Source organism: Salarias fasciatus, chromosome 6, assembly GCF_902148845.1.
Source record: "Salarias fasciatus chromosome 6, fSalaFa1.1, whole genome shotgun sequence".
Lineage (NCBI taxonomy): Eukaryota > Metazoa > Chordata > Actinopteri > Blenniiformes > Blenniidae > Salarias > Salarias fasciatus.
This window is the reverse complement of record NC_043750.1, coordinates 8882383-8897342: the sequence shown is the minus strand read 5'-3', so window position 1 is coordinate 8897342 and position 14960 is coordinate 8882383. Positions and strand designations below refer to the sequence as shown.

At 40.2% G+C, this 14960-nt stretch overlaps 2 protein-coding genes across 7 annotated transcripts; both read right to left on the bottom strand.

Annotated features, from left to right (window-relative positions):
- Positions 1–88: 88 nt before the first annotated feature.
- LOC115389914 (uncharacterized) lies at positions 89–3665 on the bottom strand. Of its 6 annotated transcripts, none has more exons than XR_003931630.1 (5): positions 3611–3659; positions 3338–3383; positions 2124–2236; positions 1248–1877; positions 89–1151 (listed from the first exon to the last, which is right to left on the bottom strand). XR_003931630.1 is itself a non-coding variant. In XM_030093501.1 (5 exons), exons 3-5 carry the CDS (start codon positions 2234–2236, stop codon positions 990–992), a joined length of 969 nt encoding a protein of 322 aa, XP_029949361.1. In that variant the 5' UTR covers positions 3338–3383; positions 3611–3659; the 3' UTR covers positions 89–989. The 6 variants fall into 6 exon arrangements, 5 of the variants coding, with proteins under 5 accessions (XP_029949361.1, XP_029949363.1, XP_029949362.1 ...); XM_030093501.1 differs by having other exon boundaries at positions 89–1181; positions 1214–1877; XM_030093503.1 differs by having other exon boundaries at positions 89–1121; positions 1214–1877.
- A 5498-nt stretch (positions 3666–9163) lies between these two features.
- Positions 9164–14450, bottom strand: LOC115389912 (uncharacterized). Its single transcript, XM_030093497.1, has 4 exons — positions 14334–14450; positions 14161–14181; positions 12454–12566; positions 9164–10267 (listed from the first exon to the last, which is right to left on the bottom strand). Exons 3-4 carry the CDS (start codon positions 12564–12566, stop codon positions 9364–9366), a joined length of 1017 nt encoding a protein of 338 aa, XP_029949357.1. The 5' UTR covers positions 14161–14181; positions 14334–14450; the 3' UTR covers positions 9164–9363.
- Between the last annotated feature and the right edge of the window lie 510 nt (positions 14451–14960).

Below are 14960 nucleotides of genomic sequence, written 5' to 3'. Positions count from 1 at the left end.
TGCATTAACACTGGGAAATATGTGACAAGAAAAACAGAATGAAAGAGTCAGGGACGAGCACATTTGCAGAGTCAAGCTTTAATCAGAAAGAATATAACTTTAAAAATGCTTTGGAGACACACAGCTTGTGTCAGTGCAGTCAAACAGCTACAGAGTGTGCTTCAAACATCGTCAAGTTGCTTAGCAGCTGTAGCAGAATGTTGATTAAAAATATTAAAAATATGAATAAATGTTGCTGTTTTGGGAGCTGAAATAGTTTTTCTCATTTCTTACCAAAAAACACGCTCATATCACCCCGGTTCTCGCTTCCCTTCACTGGCTCACCATCCGCTACCACATTGATTTTAAAATCCTTTAATCCTTTAAAGTTTTTGAATCGCTTCATCATCTTGCCCCACCCTACCTGGCCGATCTTCTCCGCCCCCTCAACTCTTCCAGAGCATTACGGTCGGCTGACCAACGCCTTTTTGCCGTTCCCAGGTCTCGGTTGAAAACCAGGGGGGACAGAGCCTTTTCTGTGGCAGCCCCCAGATTCTGGAACTCCCTTCCCCCCCCATTGCCGAGTAGCTGTGTTTGTGGGAATTTTTAAATCACTTCTGAAGACCCACCTCTTTTCTTTGGCCTTCAGCAAGCTTTTACCCTGTCTCTAGTCTCTTTTGTGTTCGAGTTGGAGATGTGTTTCAATGATTGTCTATTAATTTTGTCGTTTTACCTTTATGATTGCTTTTATTCTTTGCACTTTTTGTGAAGCACTTTGGCACGGCTATACCGTTTGTAAATGTGCTATATAAATAAACTTGACTTCACTAGATTTCTTGTTGTGGAGGGGTGACTGTTGCCCGAAGCAGCTCCTAAAGCAGGCAGCAAGGGCTCCACAGATTCTTGCACAACAATTTTCTCTATAGCTTCACCTTGGCCACTGCATGAATGGACATCAGGACTACTCCTGTTGATTAAAGGGTCTCTCTGTGAGGGTGAACTGTCCCTACTTACTTCTGCTGTCTCATCGTCTGCTGGGTTGTGAAGAGGACCTGTTTCTTCCTCTGGGTTGTGAGGGGGACCTGTTTCTTCCTCTGGGTTTTGAGGGGGACCTGCCTCTTCCTCTGGGTTTTGAGGGGGACCTGCCTCTTCCTCTGGGTTTTGAGGGGGACCTGCCTCTTCCTCTGGGTTGTGAAGGGGACCTGTTTCTTCGTCTGCTGGGTTGTGAGGGGACCTGTCTCCTCCTGTGATGGGTTGTGAAGGGGGACCTGTCTCGTCCTCTGCTACTGCTTGGCAGGTTTTGGCCGTCATCAGGTTCATCTGAAATACAATACCTTGCAACTTTTTCATTTTGAGAACAGCTGTTGCACACCATCTTCTTGTTGTTGTCTTTTTTACATCGGAAAATGTTTTCAAGGCCGAGGGCCTTTCCAAGGTTTGTAACTGCTGTCTTGAGCTCCTCGTCAGTCGTTTGTAGCTTTGGATCCTTAGATTTGAATACATGAGTAAACACAAATGCATAATTTGTCCACCTCTTGACTGCATCTAAGTATGGAATGATGGTATCAGGACCATCGGGAACTGTACATCTGTGGTAACATGGCGATGCAAGAACATAGACAATCAATAAATCATGAGCAAAATCATTGTTGCTGTTGTTGACGAGGTTGCCGATGTTCTGCAGGACTCGATACTCTGCGTGGATGTCCTGTCCAGTTTCCGCTGTCTTCTGCTGAAACATTGCTGCAACAATCCTGCCTTGATTGTACACCGTGCCACTGTTCATTGTGTTCTTCACGTCTTTACCATTGGTGCGGTTCAAGACTTGGTTGATGTCGTACCTGCTGTTTTTCCGTGGAATGCTGACTGCCATGCTGAACATGCGTCCAGCATGGTAGCTGTAACAAACAACACAAAGTTATTTCAGTTTAGATATTTGTGCAATAACTGTAATTTATTTGATTCCACATCTAAATAAAAAAAACTGGACTCATGGATGTCCTGTTTAAAATGGCCTTCGCTGACTGAATTAAAGTGATGGTGGAAATTGGTGAAATTAGCAGATGCTTATAAAAAGACAGTGATTCCTCAATAAACTGATGTTATGAAGTGCTGTCTGTGAATGTGCTTTGCAGTGAACCTACTCAGTCCAGATCTCTTGTACGATGTTCCCCAGTAGGTTCTGGTCCACAGAGTCTGAGTTTCCAGCAAGCAGCAACAAGGCTGCTGAGAGTAACAGCCATGAGACTCCAGTCATCTGAGTACATAAACAAGTAGATATCAAAGCCATTTGACCACTTTTTCTTTATCTGTTTTTCCCTGTTCTATCTAGTATTGAAGAACAAATTTGCTCTACCAAAGGGAGCTTCTGCTTTTAAGCTCCTCTTGATAATAGTGTAGCGGCTGCTGCAGCGGACTTAAATAGTGGGCCGGCCTGTGAGGCGGATTCCCCTGGAGTAGAGGGGTATTTCCGGGGTGAAAGTTAGTTCTTGTGCTTCTTTTTGGGCGTGAGAGATGTGCGTGTTCTGAAACGCTTGGAACTGAACCATTTGTGCAATAAATCAGACAGAAACTGGAAATTCTACTGAGCCTCAGTTTCCTGGACGACTACAATATAGTTTCTAACTTTATTTTATTTAGTTTGAATAATTGTTTGTTACTAAATGTACAAAGTATTGCTGGATCTGACAGGGGGACAAAGCAACAATAAAAAAAGAGAGTGAAGAGACGAAGGAGAGTATAAAGATACGGCAACAGTCCTTCAGTCCGATCCGACACACCAGACAACCGACAACCCCTGCGCAGAGACACAGTAAAGAACATCCTACAGGCTTTTGGGAAACATAGCTAGTGATTAACAGGGATGCCAAAACGAGATGAGGAAGCTGGGAAAACATATGTCTCACTGCAGGTAGCCATTAGTAGAACACCCCGCTCTCCATACACCTAAAATGCAACTTTTTACTGTTACACAAAATTTGGGACATAATAATTGTTCATGAAATTACTGGACTGATAATGAGAGGAAGCATCAGCAGTACAGCAGAGACTATGATTACAGGGGTTGAGAATACAGTTAGTTGTGCATTGCTGCCATAATTGGTTGAATTACAGTAATGTGTTACTTTGGAACATGTTCTTCTCAACACGTTTTTTGTGATACAGAAACAGAGAATGATCATTTGCTTTACACAAATCTATCATCACCCAAATATGCTGAGCAAAGAATATTCTCATGAAAATGTTTTCATAGAAACATACTAAATGCTTTATGACAATTATTTCAACTCTTTCTATTTGTCTTTATAGTTGTGGGAAGCTTTGGTAGGTGTGTGTTTGGTGTGTTTGCTCATCTTACCTCTGCTGCTGTTGACAGGATCTGACGGGGAAAGAGAAAAACCCAACTTCAAACAGAAACAGTCAATTGATAAAATATCAGATCACAAAATGCATGAAAAAGACAAACATCATCTGTATTCACACCACAAAATATGAATGCTGTTTTCTCTTTAAGCAGAGATTCCTGTCATGATGAGTAAGCTGGAATCCTCTAAAAAGATTTCCTATACATAATTATGAACTTTCTTACCAAGTAACTGTGACTGAGACTAGAAAAAGAATAGTTTTTTACCTGCTTTGTTCAATAACTTCGTCTGGTGGAAGCTGTCAGCTGCAGACAGTGAAGGAGTGACTGCACTGACAAGTAATATATACTGTTTCTAAAACCCACCACATGTCCTTATATGACAATAATCTTCAGAAATCAGGAAGAGGATCTATAATTAGAGTCAGAATCTGCTTTTATTGGTCAAGTTTGTACAACAAAAAAGGCATTTGACTGTGGTGAATCATTGACCAATCAGCAGACGGCAGTGTTGTCGCTCCTCCTAGTGGTCACCGTTCTGATGTGTCGGGTACCGCAGGAGTTATGAAAAATGTTAATGCTTGGGTACAGTTCTTTTGGCACTATCCACATTTTTAGTCAGTGGAAATTTGGTTCATTTTTCATGTTTGTTTTTTATTAGTATTTTTTTTAGGGGGTTAGGGCAGAGAAAGTGGATCAATCATATATATATTTTTTTGTCACTTCCAAACATTGATTGCATTGGATTCCTTTGTTGCATTTAACTGTAGCCCGATGGTAGCTATGATATGTGGTGCATTTCTCTTTGCATTGGCTCACTGTGACATGTGCATTGCTTCGATTATTTCTCTTCTAAATTACTTCCATCACATCCATTTTCGTTGTTTTTGCATATTTTCGAAGTTTAGCTGCTTCTGCGATGTCCACTGTGGATCACGAGTTCCTCATCACTCCTCCTCTGACAGGGCCGACAGCAGCTCAGATGGTAGAGCAGGTCGTCTTATAACCGAAATGTTGGCGGTTCGATCCCCGCTCCCGCAGGCGTAAAACTGTCGTCGTGTCCTTGGGCAAGACACTTCACCCACCTTGCCTAGTGTGAAAGTTGTGAGAGTGAATGGTTGGTGGTGGTGGTTGGAGGGGCCGATGGCGCAGAGGGGCAGCCTCGCTTCCATCAGTCTGCCCCAGGGCAGCTGTGGCGACAGCAGCAGCTTACCACCACCCAGTATGGAGAGAATGAATAATGCAATGTAAAGTGTCTTGGAGTGTCCAGAAAAAGCGCTATATAAAACCAATGCATTATTATTATTGATCCTATAATCTTTTCCTTCTCTTTTAGAACGTTTTTCAGTCAACCACATGTCACCTGCAGTTTGTCGTGGAGGTTCTTCATGAAATAATCAGAGTCGGTCTGGATTGGTAAGCAGTTTATGATCCTTTATTTGCCTGTAAAGAGGAAGTACAACACAGTGTTCTGCATGTGAACAATCCCTGGTTGTGTGTCTGTTTGTCTAGCTTATATAATTCTTCAGGATTCCCATATAAGGAGTGATTATACTCTATACTGATGTTCTACCAACTAAGGACTGCATTAGCATAGTGGATGTGATACAGACATTTCCTGTTGACAGTTAAACCAACTAAATGTGTTAATGTTGGGTGTAGGCTGTGGTTTACACTCTATGGGTGCAGAGTCAAGTACAAGCAGAACAAGAACAAACATGGCAAAACACTAAATTCCCATTACAAGTTCAGCCTCAGCAGTGTCTCTCTTTTCATTGTAAATCATTTGGAAAAACAGTCGCGAGCAACCAGATTATTTTGTGAGCAGTTTCTGCATGTCACTTTGCTGCTATCAGCGCTTTGTTTTGTGCATCGGAATATGTTGTTGAGGCCAATTGACCCAAGGGGACCCTTGTATGTTCCAAGCTGCCAAAGTGCCCTGCGCAAATCCTCCTCCGGTATGACCTGACCACTGCGGGGACTGAACACATCGGAAAACACGAAAGCATAGTTTTTCCACTTCAGAATCTGGTTTATGTGTTTGAGAATGCTCCGATGATTTCTTTCATCTGCACATCTGTTCAGACATGGGGAGGCAAGAACATAGAAGACCAACAGGTCATCTTTGTTGTGTTTTTTGAGCAGGGCGTGTAAGGACTGCACGGTTCGGTATTCTGCATGGTCGGCTGTGCCGTCGGTAACAGCACTCGGACAGCGTTGCTGGACATCAGTCCACGTCTTGACCCCTGCAGGACATTTATCTAAAACATCACGCCACTGCACTCGCTCGTTGGGACACTGTCTCAAAACATTGGGCCACCTCAAAACTGTGGCTGCCACCATTCTGTCGCTGGTGTACACATTGCATTTGAGAACCTCCTCCTTCACTCGGGCGCTGCAGTCAGTGACTTTACTGACGTCATACATTTTCTGGATGTCGTTGTGAGGGATGCTGACAGCCAGGCTGAACATGGGAAAGCTCCTGTTGGACAATACAGATAGACACAATGTTCAGAAATTAAAAACATTTATCAATGGATGGATGGATGGATGGATGGATGGATGGATGTGTGGATGGATGGGTCATGTAATGATTGAGGTTTTTTTCGTGCTGCTGTAGCTCTGATGTGGCATGTACCACATATTTTGATGAGTATGTCTCTTTTGTCAATAGAACAACTAACCAAGTTTTACTTCATATAGTGTGTCAAGGCCAGTGAAGATCGCCAACCTGCTTCCTGCCATCCAAAGCGAACCAAAATGTGCTGTCACTCGTGTCTTATTATTGCCAAAAACAATTCAAGCATATGGATCATTTGGTCATTAATCGATTATTACAGCTCAAGGTTAATTGGACAAGCATAGAGTAAAAACATCTGTTTTTTGGGGGGAAGAGGGGTGGTTTTGTCCTGTGTTTCAATTAAACCAGTAACAAATATACTGTCACCATTTTTCTCAAATATATTTCTAAAGGTGCTATGGAAAAGAAATTTTCAGAGAGCTCTTTGCTTTACCCCTTCATGAGATGTTTCCTGTGTGACAACTTGGTAATGAGACACCTTCTTATGGGCCGTCAGTCGGGAATCAAACCAACTAGTATGACTTTGCACTGACAAGAGGCAGGACTGGTTTCTAACTGTTGGTCGACTGGTTGATTTCAGCTGCTGTCTTGGCTTTCTGTGCTTTTTTGCACCTCCCTTTCTTCATGTGTTCCCTACTTTTTCCCTGTGTGGTTTCACATGATTATGCATTACTTCATTGATGGACAACTATAGTTTGATTTCTTTGTATAAGTTATTACCAACATCTGGTGGGAATGACACGTCAATCACACCTTAAGAAATATGGTAACTGAAAAAATAGTATGACATGTTCAATGCCTCAATTTACCTGCTGTATATATGTTTATTCTGTTTTCAGATGGTCAATGTTGTTCATTGTAGGCAACAAAATTGCTTGACCTTGTGTCTTGATCACACATCCTGTGGATAATCCATCCATCTTATCATCCTCAACACAATACTTAATTTTAAACATCTGTAAGCATGGTCAGTCAAGGGTGTAAAGGAATATTAAATCAACATCTGCGGTCATATTTCAGATTATTTTGCCAAAGCAGCATCGTGTCATGCTGTAGGTATTAGTAACTCCCACTCCATCTTTGAACATGAAAAAAACAAACTAATTTTGATTCCCTCGTTGTTGTTGTTGTCTTGCTGTTTCATGATTATTGTGTTCATGTTTTTAGTTTTGGAACATAAACATGAAAAAGACAAAGACAAGACAGTGGTGAGAAATTTAACCAATGCTGAAGTGCAGAAAAGCTGGAATTCCGTGGAAATTCCAGCAGGGGGCGATGGTGTTGGTTTCAAAAAGAAGCTGAGTTCCATTGGAACCCATTCAAAATTGCCAATTTGCAATGTGCAAATAAACATATTAAAATCCTGGTTCCAGAACGTGTTCTGGTCTCTGTCAGTAGCTTCATCAACCGTGTCGTCTTGACCAGACTCTGATTTTCAGATCAGTCATCTGCACAGTCATCAGCCATCTGTTGATTCCATATTATGACTTAAAGTTTTGCATAAATCAGCCAATCACAGCTCCTCTTCTGTCCAAATGATGTGGTCATGTGACAGGCTGGACTGCTCACACTTACATCAGGTTTACAGTTTTCAATATGGCGACGTCCTGCTGGAAGCTTCAAAACAGGATTTCAGAACGCTATGGGGGACGCCACGTTAGCTCCACCTATCTTTTATATACAGTCAATGGTTTAAATGTTGGTCAAGATAAATTCATAAAATAAAAGAAATAAAATTAACTGACCTTGAACCCCAGGGGAGCTCGTAGCTCGGTCTGTACCTGACAGTAAACAGATGTTATTGTCCTGCTCTGTCAGTTGATGCACAACAAAAGTTCAGACAATTTCAAAAAAGGATAAAATTCAGATGAATTTATTTGACAGAAATATTAAAAATGGTCAAAACATATAATCAGTTTCTAATCATTCATTGTCTTATGTAATATTATGCCTATCCAATTGATCACTGCCAGTAATACAATCTGAATGTCATTTTAGTTATAAACTATGTGTTTTTAAAACGGACTTTAGAATTAAAAAAACTGATTCAGATTTTTTTTTTTTTTAATAGCTTCTTCTTTTACTTAAATACAACAGATTATCAGACAGACATTAAATGTTGGTAAGTGTGTATTCCTTGAGTCATAAACAGGAGCACTGAAACCAGACAGGTTTTCCCCTGACATTCTAGAAAACTTTGACTCACCTGTTCAGAATGTCTGAGACGACGTTTCCCAGTTGGTTCTGGTTCACAGCAGCTAAACTGGCTCCAGCGGACAGCACCAAAGCAACAGCAGCAGCTCTCCAGCAGAAACCAGCCATCTGACAGGTTTATCAAAAAAAATCATTTAAATTACGATTTACATCAGCAATAAGACAGTTTTAAAATACATGCAAGCTGTGACTGAGCCGTGCCAAGTCTACATTTGTTTTCATGTCATGTCGATAAGAGTCACTTCACATGAGGGATGAATCGAATGTTTTACTCTTCCCAGCAGACAGAATCAGTCTCATTCACACCAGGCTGCATTCGAGGACATCAGGAGAGTCAGAGACAGACGCAGGAGGTCTCAACACAATTCCAATCATCAAAACTCTCTGAGTATGTTCTTCAGTTTCGGAGGATTCTTTGACTTCTCCACTGTGGGCGGCATATGCTAATTATTACCATTAGACTAAACTGATTCAAACGGATCAGAATTATTCAGGACATCGGTTCTACAGAGTGCTCCTTCATTTCAAATTCCAAAAGGTCATTATTTTCACAAACTTTCCCTCTTATCGACGATATACATACGTAAAGGCACTCATGAATCACACAAAAATCACACTTCAGGTATTTACTTTGTCAAAGGTGAAAGTATTTGACTTGCCGTGATGCAGAAAGACTTCAGTTACCAGTTGGAGTTGGGTTTTTCCTCAGTGTCAGAGGTGCTGTGTCAGTCAATCAGTTCAGGAGGAAGTAATATATCCTCAGGGAAGAGAGGCTGGTCAAATCTCAGTGAGTGTCATGGAGTTCAACGCACAACTTGATTGGACAGGTTTTGTTTCTTTATGTTTCATTGTCACACGGTTTCTTCAAAGCTAAAATGTTGCTTTTCTATATATGGAAATTATAACGATTAATCCAAGATGAGGTAAAAATGTAATTACATCTTCATATTACTGCTGAAATTTTGCATTAATACTGGGAAATATGTGACAAGAAAAACAGAATGAAAGAGTCAGGGACGAGCACATTTGCAGAGTCAAGCTTTAATCAGAAAGAACATAATTTTAAAAATGCTTTAGAGACACACAACTTGTGTCAGTGCAGTCAACAGGTAAAGAAGTTGCTTCAAACATCATCAAGTTGCTAAGCAGCTCTAGCAGAATGTTGATTCAAAAATATTAAAAATATGAATAAATGTTGCTGCTTTGGGAGCTGAAATAGTTTTTCTCATTTCTTGTTGTAGAGGGGTGACTGTTGCCCGAAGCAGCTCCTAAAGCAGGCAGCAAGGGCTCCACAGATTCTTGCACAACAGCTTTTTCTAACTTCACCTTGGCCACTGCATGAACGAACATCAGGACTACTCCTGTTGATTAAAGGGTCTCTCTGTGAGGGTGAACTGTCCCTACTTCTGCTGTCTCCTCCTCTGGGTTGTGAGGGGGACTTGTCTCCTCCTCTGGGTTGTGAGGGGGACCTGTCTCCTCCTCTGGGTTGTGAGGGGGACCTGTCTCGTCCTCTGCTACTGCTTGGCAGGTTTTGGACGTCATCAGGTTCATCTGAAATACAATACCTTGCGACTTTTTGATTTTGAGAACAACTGTTGCACACCATCTTCTTGTTGTTGTCTTCTTTACATCGGAAAATGTTTTCAAGGCCGAGGGCGTTTCCAAGGTTTGTAACTGCTGTCTCGAGCTGCTCGTCAGTAGTTTGTAGGTTTGGGTTCTTGGATTTGAACACATGAGTAAACACAAATGCATAATTTGTCCACCTCTTGACTGCATCTAAGTATGGAATGATGCTATCAGGACCATTGGGAACTGTACATCTGTGGTAACATGGCGATCCAAGAACATAGAAAATCAATAAATCATTAGCAAAATCAATGTTGTTGTTGTTGACAAGGTTGTTGATGTCCTGTAGGACACGATACTCTGCATGGATGTCCTGTCCAGTTTTCCCTTTCTTCTGCTGAAACATTGCTGCAACAATCCTGCCTTGCTTGTACACAGCGCCACTTTTCATTGTGTTCTTCACGTCTTCACCATTGGCGCGGTTCAAGACTTGGTTGATGTCGTACCCGCTGTTTGTCCGTGGGATGCTCACTGCTGTGCTGAACATGCGTCTTGGAGAGTAGCTGTGAAGAACATCACATGCTGAAAAAGTTACTTTAGATTTGGGCTATGGAGGTAAATTTGTGTCTGTATTTTTCAATAAAAAAAAGTTTTCCCTGCACACACAAGCAGCTGGCTTCCAGCTTCTAGCTTCTTCTAGGGAGATTCGTCATTGGTGTGGACACCTGTCACTCAAACATGCCCGACCAATGGAGAAGCTCCGCCCACTGTCGTTTGCGTCAAAATGATTCAATCAAAAAACATGCTTCAAAAAAGAGGTTTCAAAAAAGAGGTTTCAAAAAAGAGGCTTCAAAAAAGAAGCTTCAAAACTTTTTTCACTTCAATCGGAAAAAAGGTGTTTGAATGTCAAAAAAAAAGTCGAAACACTCCGAACATTTTTTTTTTGCTTTGATTGAAAACATTTTTTTTTTTTTTTAAATGAAGTTATATCTTTGATTGAATAATAAAGAAACAAATGTCCTACCCATAATAGGCTATGGCTCAAATCCAAAAATAGGACTTCAATCAAAAAATGTATTTTCAACCAAAAAAAAAAAAAATTCAATCAAAGAAAAAACATGTTTATATGCAGTTTTTTTGGGATGTCAAATTTTTTTTGGGGTTTGAACAAGTTTTTTTCTTTGATTGAAAACTTTTTTTGATTGAAGTTTTTTTCTGATTAAAAACATATTTTGCAATTGGAGCAGCTTTTTTTTTGATTGAAAAATAAAGACACAAATTTACCTCCATATAGGGCTGGACAAAATTTCAATATCAATATATGCCGCGGTATATTTTTATTCAATAACGGTGATATGAGTTTTAAACACATTTTCGATATAGTGCATTCCACAATCACTAATTGCTGTTCACGGCGCCGCTGATTAAAACCGAGCAGAAAGCGCAGCGAGAGAGTGATCACTACTCTGCAGCCACAGCTGGCTGTCCTCAGCTCAGGCTACAAGCTAAGCTCCACCGCGGTAAGTTTGAGCTCCAAAATGAGAACTCGTGATGTAAACGCGACTGAACAAGCTTCCACAAGCTAATTTGTGGCCGCGAAATAATAAATCATGCTCACGAAATATTAATTCGTGGCCACGAATTAGGTATATTATTCACTGAACAGTCTATTAAAGTTAGCAGCATGTTGATAGATGCGGACTTTCGGTCTCAATAACTCTTTAACAAATGTCAGTAACACACAAAGGAGCCTCCAGCCCATCGCTGTGAGGGGGACTGTTTGCTACAAGCTCATTTTCATTAAAAGTATCTATCAAGCGTCAGAAACAATATTGTTTTCGATTAGCAGCCGGTGGTGCTGCGGGGTTCAGGGACCGTTTACAATTTACAAGACGCTGCAACAGTGAAGACAAACACCACAAAAAAAAAAAAAAAAAAAAAAAGTACAGGGAATCGCTGCAGTGTCACCATAATCACTACAACCTTAACTAATTCTGTACTTAACCTTAGTAATTCTGAGCACTTTTATTTTTATAATAAAAACTTGTAATTTAGACAAGCTATTAATATTGAAAAGGTGAGTTTATGGCAGTTATTTCAACTCCCCTGTCCCAGTAATATTTGTTTGTAGTTGCTCACTCTTTTTTCTGTTTATTGCAGTAATTCTGAACACTTTTATTTTCCTTCCTGGTTGAAGCAGCTTTGTTTGAATCCATAACAATAACATAACTGTATTTAAGTGTCAAGTTAAACTATTTATATTGAAAAAGGTGAAACTTCTGTTTATTTGACGGTGATTTCATATTTCTTAAATAAAAGGTAAACATTTAATTTATTGTAGTTTTTATTTCTAAAATGTTATATTGGAGGAGCTTCCTGGATAAATAATTTCTAGTTTTACAGGTAGTATTTTATGTACATGATTCTTAACAGTTTTTCTGAGGCTTTTGTATTATTTATATCGATATCGGAATTATATTGTATCGACCGAAATTAAGACCTATATCATGATAACATTTTTGGCCATATCGTCCAGCCCCACTTTAGATCAAATATTTGTTTTGTATTCATTTGATTCAGATTCTGCATAGATGGATGTGCTGTTTAAAATGGTCTTCGCTGATTGAATTAAAGTGACGGTGCAGATTGGTGGACTTAGCCAATGGCTGATCACGTCTCAAGACCGTTATTCCATTATAAAGTGATGTTTTGAAGTGCTCTCTGTGAATGTGCTTTGCAGTGAACTTACTCAGTCCAGATCTCTTGTATGATGTTCGCCAGTAGATTCTGGTCCACAGAGTCTGAGTTTCCAGCAAGCAGCAACAAGGCTGCTGAGAGTAACAGCCATGAGACTCCAGTCATCTGAGCACATAAATAAAGCAGATGTCACCCCCTTTTAAGAAATACATTGATTATAATTATCGATAATCAGTTATTACCATAATACAATTTAAGTCAAACCTTCATGACTAAAAAAGCTATTTTACTGATTTATCACAGAATCAAATTTACCTGAAGCCATAAAACAGTTCTAAACTTTTAAAATGACGTGAGAGCGGCTTCTAAAGTTATACCTACAGTAGTTGAGAAACATGTACAAACCCTGTGTCTCATGTTGCATTTATGAAGCTTCAATTACAAAATAGGATGGTCCACATTTCATTATACTTTCAGCTGGTTTTGTGCCTAATTTTTGGGTGTTTGATCCTTTTTTTAAAATAGAATAGACACATTATCATTCCCGGAGGGAAATTCCTTTAAGCATTGCTTCACTCAGAATAAATTAAAGGAAAATTGAGTCAACTTCATCTATTTCTGAAGCAGTTTTGCTTGTTTTTTTTTTTAGCTTTTTTTATTAGGAACTGAGCCCCAGAGGGCAAGGCTGCTCAGTGATTCAGCAAGGTGTACCCAGAGGGCAAGGTCTCTATTGTTCTTCTTGTGTTTATTATGCCCCATGTAAGTAAATTAACCAAATTTCTATACCTAAACTAAGCCTGGAAACTCGCCAAATTTGGCACACACATTATAACAGGCTCAAAATCTAATGACATGGAAAAATTAACCCCATCACTGCCCAAATATGCTCTCGAGTGCCACTTAGATCTCATCAAGATCTTCCAGTCACTGACACCTCCGACCTAAATCCAACAGGAATTCTGAGAATTTGCCTTTCAAAGTAAAATTTCATTCAGAATCACTCCTTGTGAAAACATCTTTGCTGTCAGTTATAATGGAGCCAGATGGGGGGAAATGTCGCGTTTTTCACAAACTGAGGCCTCTTCTGTCTAAACTATGAAACTGACTGAGAAATAACCAATTCTCCTATTGGAAATGATCATATTTTCTTACATTTTGCCTGATTCACACTCTGGGGTCATGTGACTGTTATGACCATATATGGAATGAGACTGATGACATCATTCAGCTGGGAGCAGCTGTCATCAAACTTTTATCAGGTCTTTGCTAAAAATAACTTTTCAAAGCTTTTAAATATAGTTTTTTCAGTTAGCAGGGTAGGAGGACGGTCTCAATCACAATCTGACGGGTCGCCAAGGTCCCCACCAGTGCTGCTTGCAATTTATTTTTTTTCTTCCCCTCATTTAGAAATTCCTATACCGAGGGATGCCGGGCAGTGCCGAGCGGTCCCGAGCAGTGCAGTGTGACGGAGCGTGCCGCAGAGCGGGGATTACACCACGCGCAGAGCGGCGCGGCGCAGAACGGTGCTCACACGGAACACGGAGCGTTTAAAGAAAGATTTTTTTTTTTCTTTTTTTTTTTTTCCATACATTTGCCCTGGGTCCGCAGCAAGGTGTGCCGCGGTCCGGTCGTGGACCGCGGTCCACTAATTGAGGAACCCGGAACTAAATGCTTTGGAAATTCTTTCAACTCTTTTTACTTGTCTTTATAGGTGTGTGAAACTTCAGTAGGTGTGTGTTGGTGTGTTTGCTCATCTTACCTCTGCTGCTGTTGGTAGGATCTGACAGGGAAAGAGAAAAACCCAAGTTCAAACAGAAACAGTGAAATGTCATGATGAGTAAGCTGGAATCCTTTAAAAACATTTCCTCTACATAATAATTAGCATTCTTACCAAGTAACGACTAGAAAAAGAATAGTTTTTTTTTTTTTTACCTGCTTTGTTCAATGACTTCGTCTGATGAAAGCTGTCAGCTGTAGACAGTGAAGAAGTGACAACACTAACAAGTAATGTATACTGTTTCTAAACCCACCACATGTCCTTATCAGGAGGAAGATCTGCAATTACAGCAACATCACGCAGTCTAATTCAGGAAGCTAAACAGGTGTGTAAGATGATTTGTCATCTGCTGTTGAAATTTGTTCAACAGAAAAAAAAAAAAAACAAAGCAAAGAAATTCCAATAGCATGCAGACACACGCCCAACTGCTTCATCAAGCTTCAGGTCATGTAGGGAACTCGAGCCAATCTACAGAGGAAGGGTTAGTGAGCATCTGGATATGTTAGCAGTGCATCACACTGCAACCACGCAATCAAATACACTCAATATTCACACCTACAGGCCTGATAGATACACCGGTTAACACAGTACCTGGAGAAAAAAGATGCATTAGCAGGGAGATCATGCAAACTGCACTAGATTGAAACAACATTCATGTTGGAAAGGGAAATCATTTGTAGGTGTTTGTGGAAGTCTGCAGATTCCTTAACGTGACAATTGTGAAAATAGATTTTTTTTGTAAAGATTTTCTAAATCTTGCTTCTTCTTTTTTGACCTCTTTT